The sequence below is a fragment of the Microcaecilia unicolor genome, chromosome 13 (assembly GCF_901765095.1).
Source record: "Microcaecilia unicolor chromosome 13, aMicUni1.1, whole genome shotgun sequence".
Classification (NCBI taxonomy): domain Eukaryota; kingdom Metazoa; phylum Chordata; class Amphibia; order Gymnophiona; family Siphonopidae; genus Microcaecilia; species Microcaecilia unicolor.
Genome location: NC_044043.1, coordinates 25,095,789 through 25,110,807, shown reverse-complemented (window position 1 = coordinate 25,110,807; position 15,019 = coordinate 25,095,789). Strand labels below are relative to the sequence as shown.

General features: G+C 47.7%; 1 protein-coding gene across 1 annotated transcript in view; it reads left to right on the top strand.

Annotated features, from left to right (window-relative positions):
- The window catches only part of LOC115482582 (caspase-1-A-like), a 101,812-nt gene that overhangs the window by 85,584 nt on the left and 1,209 nt on the right, over positions 1-15,019 (top strand). The window contains exon 8 of the mRNA XM_030222486.1: positions 4,934-5,043. Coding sequence (XP_030078346.1) covers positions 4,934-5,029 — 96 coding nt within the window. The 3' untranslated portion in view covers positions 5,030-5,043. The remainder of the gene's footprint in view (positions 1-4,933; positions 5,044-15,019) is intronic.

Genomic DNA, 15,019 nt, shown 5'->3' with positions numbered 1-15,019 from the left:
CATTTACGTCGCCCTTCTTCACCTTTTCTAATTCCACTATATCTTTTTTGAGATGCGGCGACCAGAACTGAACACAATATTTGAGGTGCGGTCGCACCATGGAGAGGTACAAAGGCATTATAACGTCCTCATTTTTGTTTTCCATTCCTTTCCTAGATACCTTTCTTGGTCGGTAACTCCTGACGTGGAACCTTGCATGACGTAGCTATAATTTGGGTTCTTTTTTCCCCACATGCATCACTTTGCACTTGTTCACATTAAACATCATCTGCCATTTAGACGCCCAGTCTCCCAGCCTTGTAAGGTCCTCTTGTAATTTTTCACAATCCTCCCGCGATTTAACGACTTTGAATAACTTTGTGTCGTCAGCAAATTTAATTACCTTACTAGTTACTCCCATCTCTAGGTCATTTATAAATATGTTAAAAAGCAGCGGTCCCAGCACAGACCCCTGGGGAACCCCACTAACTATCCTTCTCCTTTGAGAATACTGACCATTTACCCCTACTTTCCATTTTCTATCTTTTAGCCAGCTTTTAATCCACAATAGAACACTACCCCCTGGGGAACCTCACTAACTACCCTTCTCTATTGAAAATACTGACCATTTAACCTTACTCTGTTTTATTTTTATTATTTATTTATTGCATTTGTATGCCACATTTTCCCACCTATGGCTCAATGTGGCTTACATAGTACCGTGGTGGCGATCGCCAGTTCCTGTATAACAGATACAAAGTGATATAGTAGAAGGTTCATGTGTGATAAACACATTAGGGAATAGGGAGGAAGGGTTAAGCTTTGTCCAGGTCGGGTAGTAGTTTCCTTGTGTTGCAGGATTGAGGCATTTAGGTTGGATCATTGGGGTATGCCTTTTTGAATAGATTAGTTTTTAGTGATTTCCGAAATTTTGGTAGATAAAGAGGCTCATTTTCAAAGCACTTAGCCTTCCAAAGTTTCATAGGTGGCAGGAGTTGCCACTCTCCTTGCTCGGCAGAGTGGCGCTAGTCAAGATGGTTATGTTGCCAAAGTTGTTGTACCTCTTGCAGATGCTGCCTTTGTGGATTATGAGGCGGGATGAATTATATTATAAAGGATTTATTGGGTCTTTTCTTTGGGCGGGACCCAGGGCTAGAATTGGAATGGTCAAACTTACACAGCCCAGAACCAGAGGAGGGCTGAATTTACCGGATCTCAGGTTGTATAACGTGGCCACCCTACTCCATTGGATTCATGAGCTGCATACAGGAGCAGTGAGATTTGCACCAAAATATATCTGAGAGGGGGGGTCTCCATTGCATTCAGCCTTTAATTTCTTGCAGCTGCCGGCGGGGAGGGGGTCTGGGGCCCCTGCTTCGACCGTTGAGGCGTGCATGGGTGTGGTGGAGAGAAGTGCTGGGGGGGGGGGGGCGGGCGTCAGGCCCCTCCCCTTTCTTAGCAGCGTTTGATAACCCGATGTTTTCGGCAGGACAGAGAGCGACTTGCTTTCAGGTTTGGGAGCGTAAAGGATGCAGATATGTGGGCCAATTTAAGGGGCCGGGGGGGGGGGGGGGGGGAGACTCTCTTCCTTTCAGCAGGTGCAGGAGACATGGAGTTTGGTGCAAGCAGACTTTATGCCTTTTTGCAATGGCGGCACTATTGTGCAACGTTGACTCCCAGGGGAGCGTGTGGCCCAACGTTCTCTCAGCTGGATAAGATTTTTTGTCAGGTCCCGCGGGAGGCTAATAAGCTTGCTGTGTGGTATGCCCTGGGTAGGGAACAGAGGAAAGCACTTTTTTTTTAAGGGTTAGCTGTTGCAACCAGTAACAACAAGATGTGAGCCCCTGAACAATCCTGGTCTTACCTGAGGAAGTAGGGCAAGGAACTTCGGTGGAGGTCTGTTCTGGACTCAGAATAGATACCAAGCTCCCCGACGGTCAATCCAAGCCAGATCACAGCGAGCAGAACTCGGTCTGGGTCCAGGCTGGAGAACCCAGGCGAGCGACAAGCAGAACTCAGTTCAGGCCCCAAGCAGAGGATCAAAGGCAAGCGGCCAGCAAAACTCAGTCCAGGTCCAGGCAATGGTTCAAAGGCCGGCGGCAAGCAAACCTCAGTCCAGGTCCAAAGCAAAGGTTCCAAGGCAGGTGGCAAGCAAAAGGCAGAGTCCAAGTCCAAAGCAAAGGTTCAAAGGCAGGCGGCCAGCAAAACTCAGTCTAGGTCCAAAGCAAAGGTTCCAAGGCAAGCGGCAAGCAAAACTCAGTCCAGGTCCAAAGCAAAGGTTCCAAGGCAGGCGGCAAGCAAAACTCAGTCCAGGTCCAAAGCAAAGGTTCCAAGGCAGGCGGCAAGCAAAAGGCAGAGTCCAGGTCCAAAGCAAAGGTTCAAAGGCAGGCGGCCAGCAAAACTCAGTCCAGGTCCAAAGCAAAGGTTCCAAGGCAGGCGGCAAGCAAAACCAGTCCAGGTCCAAAGCAAAGTTCAAAAGTAGTCCAAACAATGAGAGAAACAGGTACCCAGGAATCCACACGAGTAGAAGCTGAAGCAGAGAGTGCCACAAAGTGCTGCTCCTAAATAGCCCTCCCCATCAGGAGGGCAGGGAACAGCTGGTAGGAGGCGGAGCAACATCGATGGCCAAGCAGCCCTGGATTGGCTGGCCAGTAGGGGGAGGCGGCGTCAGCCGCGAACGGCCATTCCGGGCGTCAAGAGGAATGTCTTCCCTGTTCTTGGGCTTCACGCCCAGCAAGGATCCCTTTCTTCGGGGACGCCGGCACTCCCAACATAGCCGACGTTCCCCAGCCGCAACCGCAGCACAACGGAGTGCCGGAGCCATCCAAACGGCCGACAGCATGCATCTGGAGCGCTGGGGACGCCCAGCGTCGGTCTGATTCTCCTGCCCCGTGCCCCCTCCAGCCGAGTCGCAGGTGAGGAACGCGACATTAGCAAAATGGTGAGGGGAACAGCTAGGAGAAGAGGTTACAGTGGACATGCTTTCAGCCTGCTTTGTAGGAGCATTTAAGGTAACGCCCAGTGTTCTTCTACAAGAAATGCAGTATAAAGTGTTACATGGTGCATTTATTACCAGGGAAAAGGGGAAGAAAACGGGGCTGTGGGAGGATAATATGTGCGTGCGCTGTAAACAAAGAGTAGGTAATCTTGTGCATACTTTCTTGGAGTGCACGAAACTGCATACATTTTGGGAGGGTGTGTTGAGGGCCTAGAGCAAATGTTCCAGTGGAGTGGAACTATAAAGCGTTGCTCTTTGGAGATGAAACAAATTTAAAGGAACGGGGGCTATCTCCTTCTCAAGTGCGTTTTGTGTGTGTGGCACTCATGTTGGCAAGAAAAATCATATTAGTCAATTCGGTAACAGAAGAACCACCAACAGTGCATCATTGGATGGTAAAGATGACACAAATGGCCAGTTGGGAGAGAGAGAGAGCTCAATCCTCTGGGCACAGAAGTGGCCAGGCCTATAGCTCTCTGTGTATCAGTATTGCATGCTGGGTCTGTCTGCTCCAGGAGTGGGGGGGTGGGGGGAGGAGGATAAAGAATAAATTTGGTGGCTTGGGAGGAATAAACAAAATAAGGTGGTTAGGAAACCTGCACTGTTAAATGATTATATTCGGATGTTACCAACAGAGTGTGTATGGTTTTCAGAGTTTGTTATTTGCAGCACAGATTGTTTTGTGTTATGAAGCACAGATTACGTTGTTCATTTGCAGTTCTAATCTGGAAAGGTCATGTATTTGCATGTATTGTGTTAAATGTGGATGTCCTGTACCTTAATAAAAAAATATTAAAAAAAAAAAAGATTTAAGACAAGACAGAGAGGCATATTTTCAAAGCACTTTGGGAGGCTATGTGCTTTGAAAATATGCCTCAAAGTGTGCCTTGAAGGGACAGTCTTTTGGACAAGCAGTGCTCCAAGGCTTTTTCAGTTGAGAATCAACTTCCCTATTGATTTGTCCGGATTACACGCAAAAGTTCAGAAATCAAAGGTAAATAATAATTTAAAAAAAACATCTGTAGGATACCACACTTGATTTCATGCTGCTTGTTGTAGGTGAAAGCAGTTTCCTAACCTGTATTTAACTCTCACAGAGATACAGCTCTACCCACCTTCCTGGTAAGTTGAATGTTATGTTCTGTATTAGACTGAGATAACTTGAGTAGGACCACCTGTATGCTTAGAAGAAAAATAGTTTTTCTGAACTCTAGGACACCTAGTCTTGGTCATTGTCAGATATCACCCATTTGTGGGGGTAATTTTACAGAGAGAACCCCATTACAGACTAGGAACTCTGCTTTATTACCTGGTTCTTACCAGTTATTTAAGAGTGTGGACATGCCATCCCTATGTGTAGCTGCCATTTCTGCAGGGCGGCCGAGAGACTGAGCCGGGTCCAGAGCAAGGCCACCCCTGAGGCCCTGCCACCACTGCTCCCCACCCCCACCGATCGCTAAGGCCGCCGGCGCCACAGTCCCCAGTATCACCTGCCTGCCCTCGGCTCTGTCGACAGCCCCTCTCCGTCCGCCACCGGGCCCCCTGCATTCAAATCGATTCGGCAGCGTCACCTCCGTGTGAAAGAGCAGCGGCAGATCGCCTCCCTTCCCTCCCTGTGTCCCGCCCTCGCCGAAACAAGAAGTTACATCAAACAAGGGTGGGACACAGGGAGGGAAGGCCCGAAGGGAGGTGATCTGCCGCTGCACTTTCACACGGAGGTGATGCTGCCAAATCGATCTGAATGCAGGGGGCCCGGTGGCGGACAGAGAGGGGCTGTCGACGGAGTCGAGGGCGGGCGGGTGAGACCGGGGAGTGCGGCGCCAGGCCCCCCTTGGAGACCCGGGCCCAGGGAATTTTGTCCCCCCTGTCCCCCCCCCCTCTCGGCAGCCCTGCATTTCTGTGAGCTGCAGGTATCTGAATTAAGGCTGAATTTCCTTTCTATTGCTTTCACCTCAGGTCCAGTTCTCCTTCTCCAAGGACTTTCCAAATCAGATGCCTACAAAAGAGAGAACTACACTGACAAAAAAATTCTATCTGTTGCCCGGGTTTTAATGCCTCTTGTGCTGGTAAGACTTGCTTTTTTGTTCATTGCTGGACATTATCAGTAGGGCTGATAAATGAGAATCTGAGATGGTCTTGGAATCCAGGTCAATGCATTGCATTTTCTAGATCTGATCAGTAGTGCTAGTAGCAGGGGACATCTCTTCCCTCCCTCTCTGATCTTCCTCCTGCCTTCTCCCTGTCTTCATAACTGCCTCTTGAAGTCTCTGCCACTGTTCAGACCACAAAACTAAGAACATCATGGTAGAGGTGGCAGCAGGTAGGACTAGTATGAAGCTCTGTTCTATTGCTAGTTAGGAGTGAGGAAGGACCAGAAAAGGGACAGCCAAAGGAACTTGAGGAGGGGGAGGAAAAGGGCTTCCAAAGAGTCAACTGACTAAATTGGAAAAAAGGGAGGAAGGAAAGATATGGAGAGAGCGGCATCAGGGACCCCCAAAGAAATCTGCAACTGTGGAGAACTCAAAGATCCCATGGAGAAGTCCAGGGACCCCCACTCATATACCTCAAGCCTTGGACACTCAATTTCTATAAAGGCTCTGGTGCCCTTGGATCTGATGTGTTGTACCTGGTGGTACAGTCTTAATGTAGTACCAGCACTCAAAGATCATGAATCCTGTATGGAAAAAATGGAACCAAACAAACTTAGAGGTAATTAGATGGAAAGTCCAGTAATTATTATTAGCATTTGTATAGTGCTACCAGACGCACACAGCGCTGAACACCTGACACAGAGAGAGCCAGTCCCTGCTCAATAGAACTTACAATCTAAGATAATACAGACAAACAAGACAATAAGGGCGAGGGAAGTACTGGGTGAGAAGGAACAAGGGGGAGGCAAATGAGTAGTGGCTAGGAGCCAAAAGCAGAAGTGAAAAGGTGGGTTTTCAGCATAGATTTGAAAACAGATAGAGAAGGAGCTACACGTACAGGCTCAGGAAGTCTATTCCAGGTATAAGGTGCCGCTAGAGAAAAAGCCAGTTCTGGGCAGAGTTCAATGGTCTGTGCCCTGATTGTGGCCAGATAGATTTGGATTGGCTAGCTTGGGGCTTTGATGACAGCTTTAGTAGTTGGAGAACAAGACCAGTACCGGGAAACTTCTATGGCCTGTGCCCTGAAAATGGCAAGGAGAAATCAAGATCAAGTTTGCATATGTAATATCGCATTACACCTTTATCTTGTTGGGCAGACTGGATGGACTGTACAGGCCTGTGTTGGAGTATAATCAGTGGTGTGCTGGAGGTGGCTCGCACCAGCTCGCAAGAGCCGCTTGTTAAATTTTGACAGCTCTTGCGAGCCGGTTGTTGTTGGGGGCGAGCCGGCTCCATTGCGGGAGGTAAGCATGGCAGGAGGGCGCCATCACTGGCCATGCTTACCTCCCCTGCCGCTCCGAAGCATGCACAACCATGTCCTTCGCCCCCCTCCGTCTTTTTTGAATTACCTCCGTCGAAGTGCCGCCATTTAAAGCCCTGCTGCGTGCTGGCTGGCCGTCTCCAGGCTTCCCCTGCTTGATTCGGATGATGTTCGTGCCTTAGTCCCGCCTTCGCGAAAAAGGAAATGACGTCAGAATGAAGGCGGGACTAAGGCACGAACATCATCCGAATCAAGCAGGGGAAGCCTGGAGACGGCCAGCCAGCACGCAGCAGGGCTTTAAATGGCGGCGCTTTGACGGAGGTAATTCAAAAAAGACGGAGGGGAGGGTGGGAGCGAAGGAGCGGCAGGGGAGGGAGGATAATCGCTGGATGGGTAGAGGGGGGCAGGGGAGAGACCTGCTGGGCATGGGTGGGTAGAGGGGGGCAGGGAAGAGACTTGCTGGGCATGGATGGGCAGAGGGAGGCAGGGGAGAGATTTGCTAGCCATGGATGGGCAGAGGGGGGCAGGGGAGAGAACTGCTGGGCATGGATGGGCAGAAGGAGGCAAGGGAGGAGAACAGCTGGCCATGGATGGGCAGAGGGAGGCAGGGGAGAGAATTGCTGGGCATGGATGGGCAGAGGGAGGCAGGGGAGAGATTTGCTGGCCATGGATGGGCAGGGGAGAGAATTGCTGGGCATGGATGGGCAGAGGGAGGCAGGGGAGAAAACTGCTGGGCATGGATGGGCAGAGGGAGGCAGGGGAGAGAATTGCTGGGCACGGATGGGCAGGGGAGAGAATTGCTGGGCATGGATGGGCAGAGGGAGGCAAGGGAGAGAATTGCTGGCCATGGATGGGCAGAGGGAGGCAGGGGAGAGATTTGCTGGCCATGGATGGGCAGAGGGAAGCAGGGGAGAGAATTGCTGGGCATGAATGGGCAGAGGAGAGAATTGCTGGGCAGAGGGGGCAGGGGAGAGAAGAGAATTGCTGGGTATGGATGGATAGAGAGGGGCAGGGGAGAGAGGAGAGTTTCAGGACATGGATGGCAGGGAGAGCAAGAGAAATTCTGGACATGGATGGAGGGGAGGGAAGGGAGAGAGAAGAAATGCTGGACATGGAGGGAAGATAGAGGAAGGAGATTAGATGAGGGAAAAGGAAGTGAGGAGAGAAACTGCACATGGATGGAGAAAATAGGCAGAAGCTGGATCCACTGTACAGTCAAGTATGCGGAGGACCAGAAATGAAGAAGAAAGGAGGAAAGAAAAGAAATAAATGGAAAGGAAGCCCTGGAAACGGAGTCAAGGGAACAGATAGAGAGCCGCAGAATCAGATACTGGACCAGCATGATCAGAGAAACAAAGTCACCAGACAACAAAGGTAGAAAAAAAATAATTTTATTTTCATTATAGTGTTTGGAATATGGCCACTTTGAGAATCAGGTGCTGAACGTTAAAAGTTTATGTTTATTTACTTATTTATGGCATTTTATCCCATATTAAACATGAATTAGATTGGAACCTGGGATCATATAATTTTTTTTTTCTGGAGAGAGTAATGTGTTGGCCGCTGCCCCCCGCCCCCGGGTATAGCCAGCTCTGCAATTGTTTTTTTTGGGGGGCGCAGGGGTGGACGGGGGGCGCAGGGGTGGACGGAGGGGCGCAGCCGAGGTGGACGGGGGGGGGGGGGGGGCGCCGAGGTGGACCGGGGAGAGAGCCTGTTGTTAAAAATTTACCAGCACACCACTGAGTATAATATGATACTTATGCTGACCCAGAATATTTGTTTTCTGACATGCAGAATGTTTGTTTTGACCTGTTGCTACCAGAATATTTGTTTGACAGGTTGCTACCACAACGCTCCATTGCGGTGGGTAACTCACTACAGGACTGTGCTGAGAAACAAGTCCAAAGGCTGGTGTTTTCATCAGAGGGGGCCTGGGAGAGAGGAATGCAGATTGGCCACTCATTGTTCTGTTCCAGGCACACTTGTTTGTGAGCTGTTATAAAAAGAGGGGAAAGCTCTGGCTAAAACAGAAGCTCTGAACCTGGTTTGAGGGACGCCTCTATCCAGTGTGGAATTGTCCCGCAGAATCTCTGGGCAGTCATCGGTGCTTCCCCGATTGATGTTACAGCTCAGATGAAGGCTACAATCCTGTGGTGATGTATGTATACTGCATAAGAGTGTTATGTAATATGTGTGTGCCTATTGATGTGTGAACAATCTTTAAAGCAATATCCGAACCCTTGATTTGTTACAAGGCCTTTATCTGCTGACATCTACTATGTTACTGTGAAAGGGGAGCGCACGATCTGGTGAGGGACGTTATGGTACTGGGGCCGCTTGATAACAGTGATCATAATATGATCAGTTTTGATATCAACCTTGAAGTAACTATACACAGGAAGTCAAAACTTTAGCGTTTAACTTTAAAAAAAGGAGACTATGATAAAATGAGAAGAACGGTTAAAAAAAAAAAAACTTAGGGGGCAACTAAGAGGGTAAAAACTGTACAACAGGCATGGACGCTGTTCAAAAATACCATCCTGGAGGCCCAGGCCAAACATATTCCGCGAATTAGAAAAGAAAGACGGAAGTCCAAAAGACAGCCGGCGTGATTGAAAAGTGAGGTGAAGGAAGCTATTAGGGCTAAAAGAAACGCCTTCAGAAAATGGAAGAAGGAACCGTCTGAAAATAACAAGCAGCATAAGGAGTGTCAAAGCAAATGCAAGGTACAGATAAAGAAGGCCAAGAGGGATTACGAAAAAAAAGATAGCATTAGAGGCAAAAAAACATAGCACAATTTTTTTCGGTATATTAAAAGCAGGAAGCCGGCAAAAGAATCAGTTGGGCTGCTGGATGACCGAGGGGTAAAAGGGACGATCAAGGAAGATAAAGACGTAGCGGAGAGATTGAATGAATTCTTTGCTTTGGTCTTCACCAAAGAAGATTTCGGTGGGATACCGGTGTCGGAAATGGTATTTTCAAGCGGATGAGTCGGAGAAACCTACTGACTTCATGGTAGGAGGACGTAATGGGGCAGTTCACCAAACTGAAGAGTAGCAAATCTCCTGGACCGGATGGTATTCATCCTAGAGTACTGATAGAACTGAAAAATGAGCTTGTGGAGCTACTGTTAGTGATATGCAATTTATCCTTAAAATCGAGCGTGGTACCGGAAGATTGGAGGGTGGCCAATGTAACGCCGATATTTAAAAAAGGTTCCAGGGGATATCCGGGAAATTATAGACCGGTGAGTCTGACGTCGGTGCTGGGGAAAATGGTAGAGGCTATTATTAAAAACAAAATTACAGAGCACATCCAAGGACACAGATTACTGAGACCAAGTCAGCACGGCTTTTGTGTGGGGAAATCTTGCCTGACCAATTTACTTCAAGTCTTTGACGGAGTAAACAAACATGTGGACAAAGGGGAGCCGGTTGATATTGTGTATCTGGATTTTCAAAAGGCGTTTGACAAGGTACCTCATGAAAGGCTACAGAGGAAATTGGAGGGTCATGGGATAGGAGGAAATGTCCTATTGTGGATTAAAAACTGGTTGAAGGACAGGAAACAGAGAGTGGGGTTAATTGGGCAGTATTCACAATGGAGAAGGGTAGTTAGTGGGGTTCCTCAGGGGTCTCTGCTAGGGCCGCTGCTTTTTAATATATTTATAAATGATTTAGAGATGGGAGTAACTAGCGAGGTAATTAAATTTGCTGATGACACAAAATTATTCAAAGTCGTTAACTCGTGAGAGGATTGTGAAAAATTACAGAAGGACCTTACGAGACTAGGAGACTGGGCGGCTAAATGGCAGATGACGTTTAATGTGAGCAAGTGCAAGGTGATGCATGTGTGTAAAAAGAACCCGAATTATAGGTACGTCATGCAAGGTTCCACGTTAGGAGTTACGGACCAAGAAAGGGATCTGGGTATCGTCATCGATAATACACTGAAACCTTCTGCTCAGTGTGCTGCTGCGGCTAGGAAAGCGATCATCGATAATACACTGAAACCTTCTGCTCAGTGTGCTGCTGCGGCTAGGAAAGAGAATAGAATGTTGGGTATTATTAGGACAGGTATGGAAAACAGGTGTGAGGATGTTATAATGCTGTTGTATCGCTCCATGGTGCGACCGCACCTTGAGTATTGTGTTCAATTCTGGTTGCCGCATCTCAAGAAAGATATAGTAGAATTGAAAAGGTGCAGTGAAGGGCGACTAAAATGATAGCGGGGATGGGACAACTTCCCTATGAAGATAGACTAAGGAGGTTAGAGCTTTTCAGCTTGGAGAAGAGACGGCTGAGGGGAGACATGATAGAGGTATATAAAATAATGAATGGAATGGAACAGGTGGATGTGAAGCATCTGTTCACGCTTACCAAAATTACTAGAACCAGGGGGCATGCGATGAAACTACAGTGTAGTAAATTTAAAACAAATCGGAGAAAAGCTTTCTTCACCTAACCAATAATTAATCTCTGGAATTCGTTGCCGGAGAATGTGGTGAAGGCAGTTAGCTTAGCAGAGTTTAAAGAGGGGTTAGATGGTTTCCTAAAGGACAAGTCCATAAACCACTACTAAATGGACTTGGGAAAAAAACACAATTCCAGGAATAACATGTATAGAATGTTTGTACGCTTGGGAAACTTGCCAGGTGCCCTTGGCCTGGATTGGCCGCTGTCGTGGACAAGATGCTGGGCTCGATGGACCTTTGGTCTTTTCCCAGTGTGGCATTACTTATGTACTTTCCTATGTCCAAGTGGGTTTTAGTTGCATGCACACCCTGCTGATACACTGTACATCACTAAAACTCTTTCCACTTGATATCAAGCCCACAAGGTTCAGTGTTATTGGAGGGGGGGGGGGGGGGGCTGTTTTGTTTTTTTAACACCAGCCACTTGTAGGTAAAAAATCAAGATTTTTAGTGATTGTATCTGAATAGTGGCTGTAGATGAATATCCAGATAGAGCAGTAAGCTAGCAGTTACATAAGTACATAAGCATCACCATAATGGGACAGACTAAGGGTCCATCGAGCCCAGCACCCTGTCACTGACAGTGGCCAAAAGAACAAGCAATTTGTCCCACCCATCCTAGAAATACTGTATTCCCTCGTCCATTCAATAACATTCTATGGCCTTTTCCTCCAGGAAGCCGTCCAACCTTTTTTTGAAGTCCGCTAAGTTAACTGCCTTAACCACCTTTTCCGGCAGCGAATTCCAGAGTTCAACTACCTGTTGAGTTCTCTCTAGATAGCAGTAATATTTAGCCGCTGTTCAGAGAGCACTTAGGATAGGACACTTTTTTTGCTGTGCTAAGTTATCTAGATAATTATCTCAGTAGCAGTGCTGCTGATTGGATAACCTCCAACTAATCCAGATAGTGCCGAGATGGTCAGAGTAAATGTTCATATCCAATTAATGACACTTAATGGGGTTGGAGCCACTGCTGCCTGGATAAGTGCCTTTGCATATCGACAATATGTGACAATACGTATATAAGTACAGATGTCCCCACTGTGTAGAACTGTGAATTTATTTTTCTAGTTAAACATGTGTATATATTATTCCATGTTAGTTTTTTTAAACTCACCATTATTATTATTATTTTTTAAAATTTGGATTTTGCTCACATCTATTTTTCAGTAGTAGCTCAAGGTGAGTTTTGTACCTGAGGCAATGGAGGGTTAAGTGACTTGCCCAAGATCACAAGGAGTAGCAGTGGGATTTGAACTGGGCACCTCTGGATGTCAAGGCAACTACTACTACTACTACACCAACATGAGACAGTCCCTGCTCAACAGAGCTTACAATCTAATTAGGACAGACAGACAAATAGGACAAATAAGAGATAAGGAAATGATAAAATACGGGTACTGAACGAGTAAGGGTTAGGAGTTAAAAGCAGCATCAAAAAGGTGGGCTTGAAGATGGCCAGAGATGGAGCTTGACGTACCGGCTCAGGAAGTCTATTCCAGGCATATGGTGCAGCAAGATAAAAGGAATGAAGTGTGGAGTTAACAGTGGAGTAGAAGGGTGCAGATAAATGAGATTTGCCCAGTGAACGGGCAAATCCAAGGTTTGGTTCTGCAAAACGTCGAAAGTCAGATTTAGATATCATATCGAAAATGCTTCTCCACAGCTGTTTGTGAAACCTGGCGAATCAAGAAGCAAAATTTAGCATGGAGATAGCCTATTTTTAACTGTTTCATTGATCTATAAAATGTTAGACAGCACCATAAAATATGTATTGGGTAACAAAAACGAATAACAATGGATTACCATAGAATAGTTATTTTAGTATTAGTTTTATGATTGTACTGTTTTTGTATTTCCTGATAATGTCCTGCTTCTTGTGATTGTACTCTGCTAAGAAATGAAAGGTATGGCGGGCTATAAATCCAAAGCTATGTTATGTATTTCGGCTTCTGGGGAAGTCATTCTTGAGAACTAGTGGCGTTCCTAGGGTGGGCGGTGGGTGCGGTCCGCCCCGGGTGCACGCCGCTGAGGGGGTGCCACGCGCCTTTCGGCGCCGCTCGTTCCGTGCTCCCTCTGCCCCGGAACAGGTTACTTCATGATCCGGGGCAGAGGGAGCATGGAACGAGCGAAGCTGACAGGCGCGCGGCACCCCCCCCCCCCCCCAGCAGGTAAAAATGCACCGGGGGGGGGTGTCGTTTCGCTGGGGGGGGGGGGGCGCTGCACTGGCGATCCGCCCTAGGTGTCAGCTGCCCTAGGAACGTCACTGTTGGGCTCATTGCAGTGACTGGGCTAGATCAGGGGAGTAGCTTAAGAAGGAGAAAATTAGGGTAATTGTAAAAGGAAGTGTGAGGAGGTCTAATTTGAAACTCCCCTTGGACCTGCAAGACAGCAACAGGACGGTACCATGGGGAGCCTTAAAGCAAAGTTCAAATGGTTAAAACAATCATGGTAATTAAAAAATGAAATTCATTTACATACTTCCAGTCCTGCTTCTGCTGTCGCTCCTTTTTCTCCCAAGAAAGGGGACAGTTTTTCAGAAGGGACTTACATTATTATTATTATTTATTGCATTTGTACCCCACATTTTCCCACCTATTTGCAGGCTCAATGTGGCTTACAGAGTGTTATGACAAAGTCATGACAGGATATTGGATACAATCAAAAGTAAGCAGAAGATGGATGAGGAATTAGAGAAGATGATGTTAGATAGGATAGTTTAGGAGGTGATTTGTGTCTTTAAGGGTTCTTTTTGTAGGCTGTATTGAAGAGATGTGTCTTCAGAGATTTGCGAAAGTTGCTTAGATTGTCCATAGTTTTTAGATAAGCACTTGTTTAACCATAGAAAACCCTTCAGAAATTACCTCCATAGTAATGTACCAAAGATGCCAGTTTTCATTGAGCTGGAAGCCCATAGAAGCTGGAGGAAACACAGGCCACCCAAAATCTGCATTAAATGGTGAACTTCCTTATTTAAGGAAGAGCTGATGCCAAACCTGGCTCATAAGCCCAAGAAACCCATCTGAATCCTTTTCTAGTGTCATGTCCCCTACCTCAACGCAAGCGGCGTCCTTGGCCTGCGCGGGATCCTTCGGCATGCACACTTGACTGGCACAGCCCTGAGCCATGTGTGTGTTGTTCTTCTCTGGCTGCAGGCTCCTTGATTGCTTTGCTTCCATGCACCTGGCTCTGCTCTCTCTCTGCCTGGCTTCCTTTGCTTCTCTCCTATTGGTCTTCCAGTTCCTCCTTCCCCTGCTCTTGTCCTATGGCTGTGCTGCTTCTCCCTGCTGGTCCCTGCTGATGTCAGACGCCAGCACTTTATCAGCTGAGCTCTTCCTGGACTCCATGCTTCGGCTTCTACTTTGGTAGGTGTTACTTGCTCAGTAGTGTGCTTCTTCTCTACTTTGTCCCTCGTTGCTGACTTTGCCTGTGCCTGGATTACTCTCTTGCCTGCTGCTGCCTGCCTACTGATTTTGCCTGTGCCTGGCTTACTCTCTTGCCTGCTGCCTGCCTACTAAATTTGCCCGTACCTGGATTACTCTCTTGCCTGCTGCTGCCTGCCTACTGATTTTGCCTGTGCCTGGCTTACTCTCTTGCCTGCTGCCTGCCTACTAAATTTGCCCGTACCTGGATTACTCTCTTGCCTGCTGCCTGCCTACTGACTTTGCCTGTACCTGGATTATTTTCTTGACCTGCTGCCTGCCTACTGACTTCGCCCGTACCTGGATTACTCTCTTGACCTGCTGCCTGCCTATTGATTTTACCTGTGCCAGGATTACTCTCTTGCCTGTTGACATTGCCTGTTCCTGAATGACTCCCTTGCCCGCTGCCTGCCTATTGACTTTGCCTGTACCTGGATCACTCTCTTGCCTGCTGCCTGTCTGGCCATTACGTTCACCACCCCGCTTCCTGCTCCGTCTCGTAAGTCCTGCAGGCTCAACCTCTGGGGAACTGCGGTCGGCGCAGGTGAAACCCGTTGTCTGACCGCCAAGCAGAACCTGGTCCGAGTACCAGGCTCAGCAGCGCTCTAGTTGGTACAAGAACTCACAAGTCTGACATCTAGTTACTGGGCCATTCTTTGTTCAGTCAGTTCTCCATTGATACTAACAGAAGGTATCCCAGAAGTAGCCCCAGAATATTGTAGGGACACAGGATCT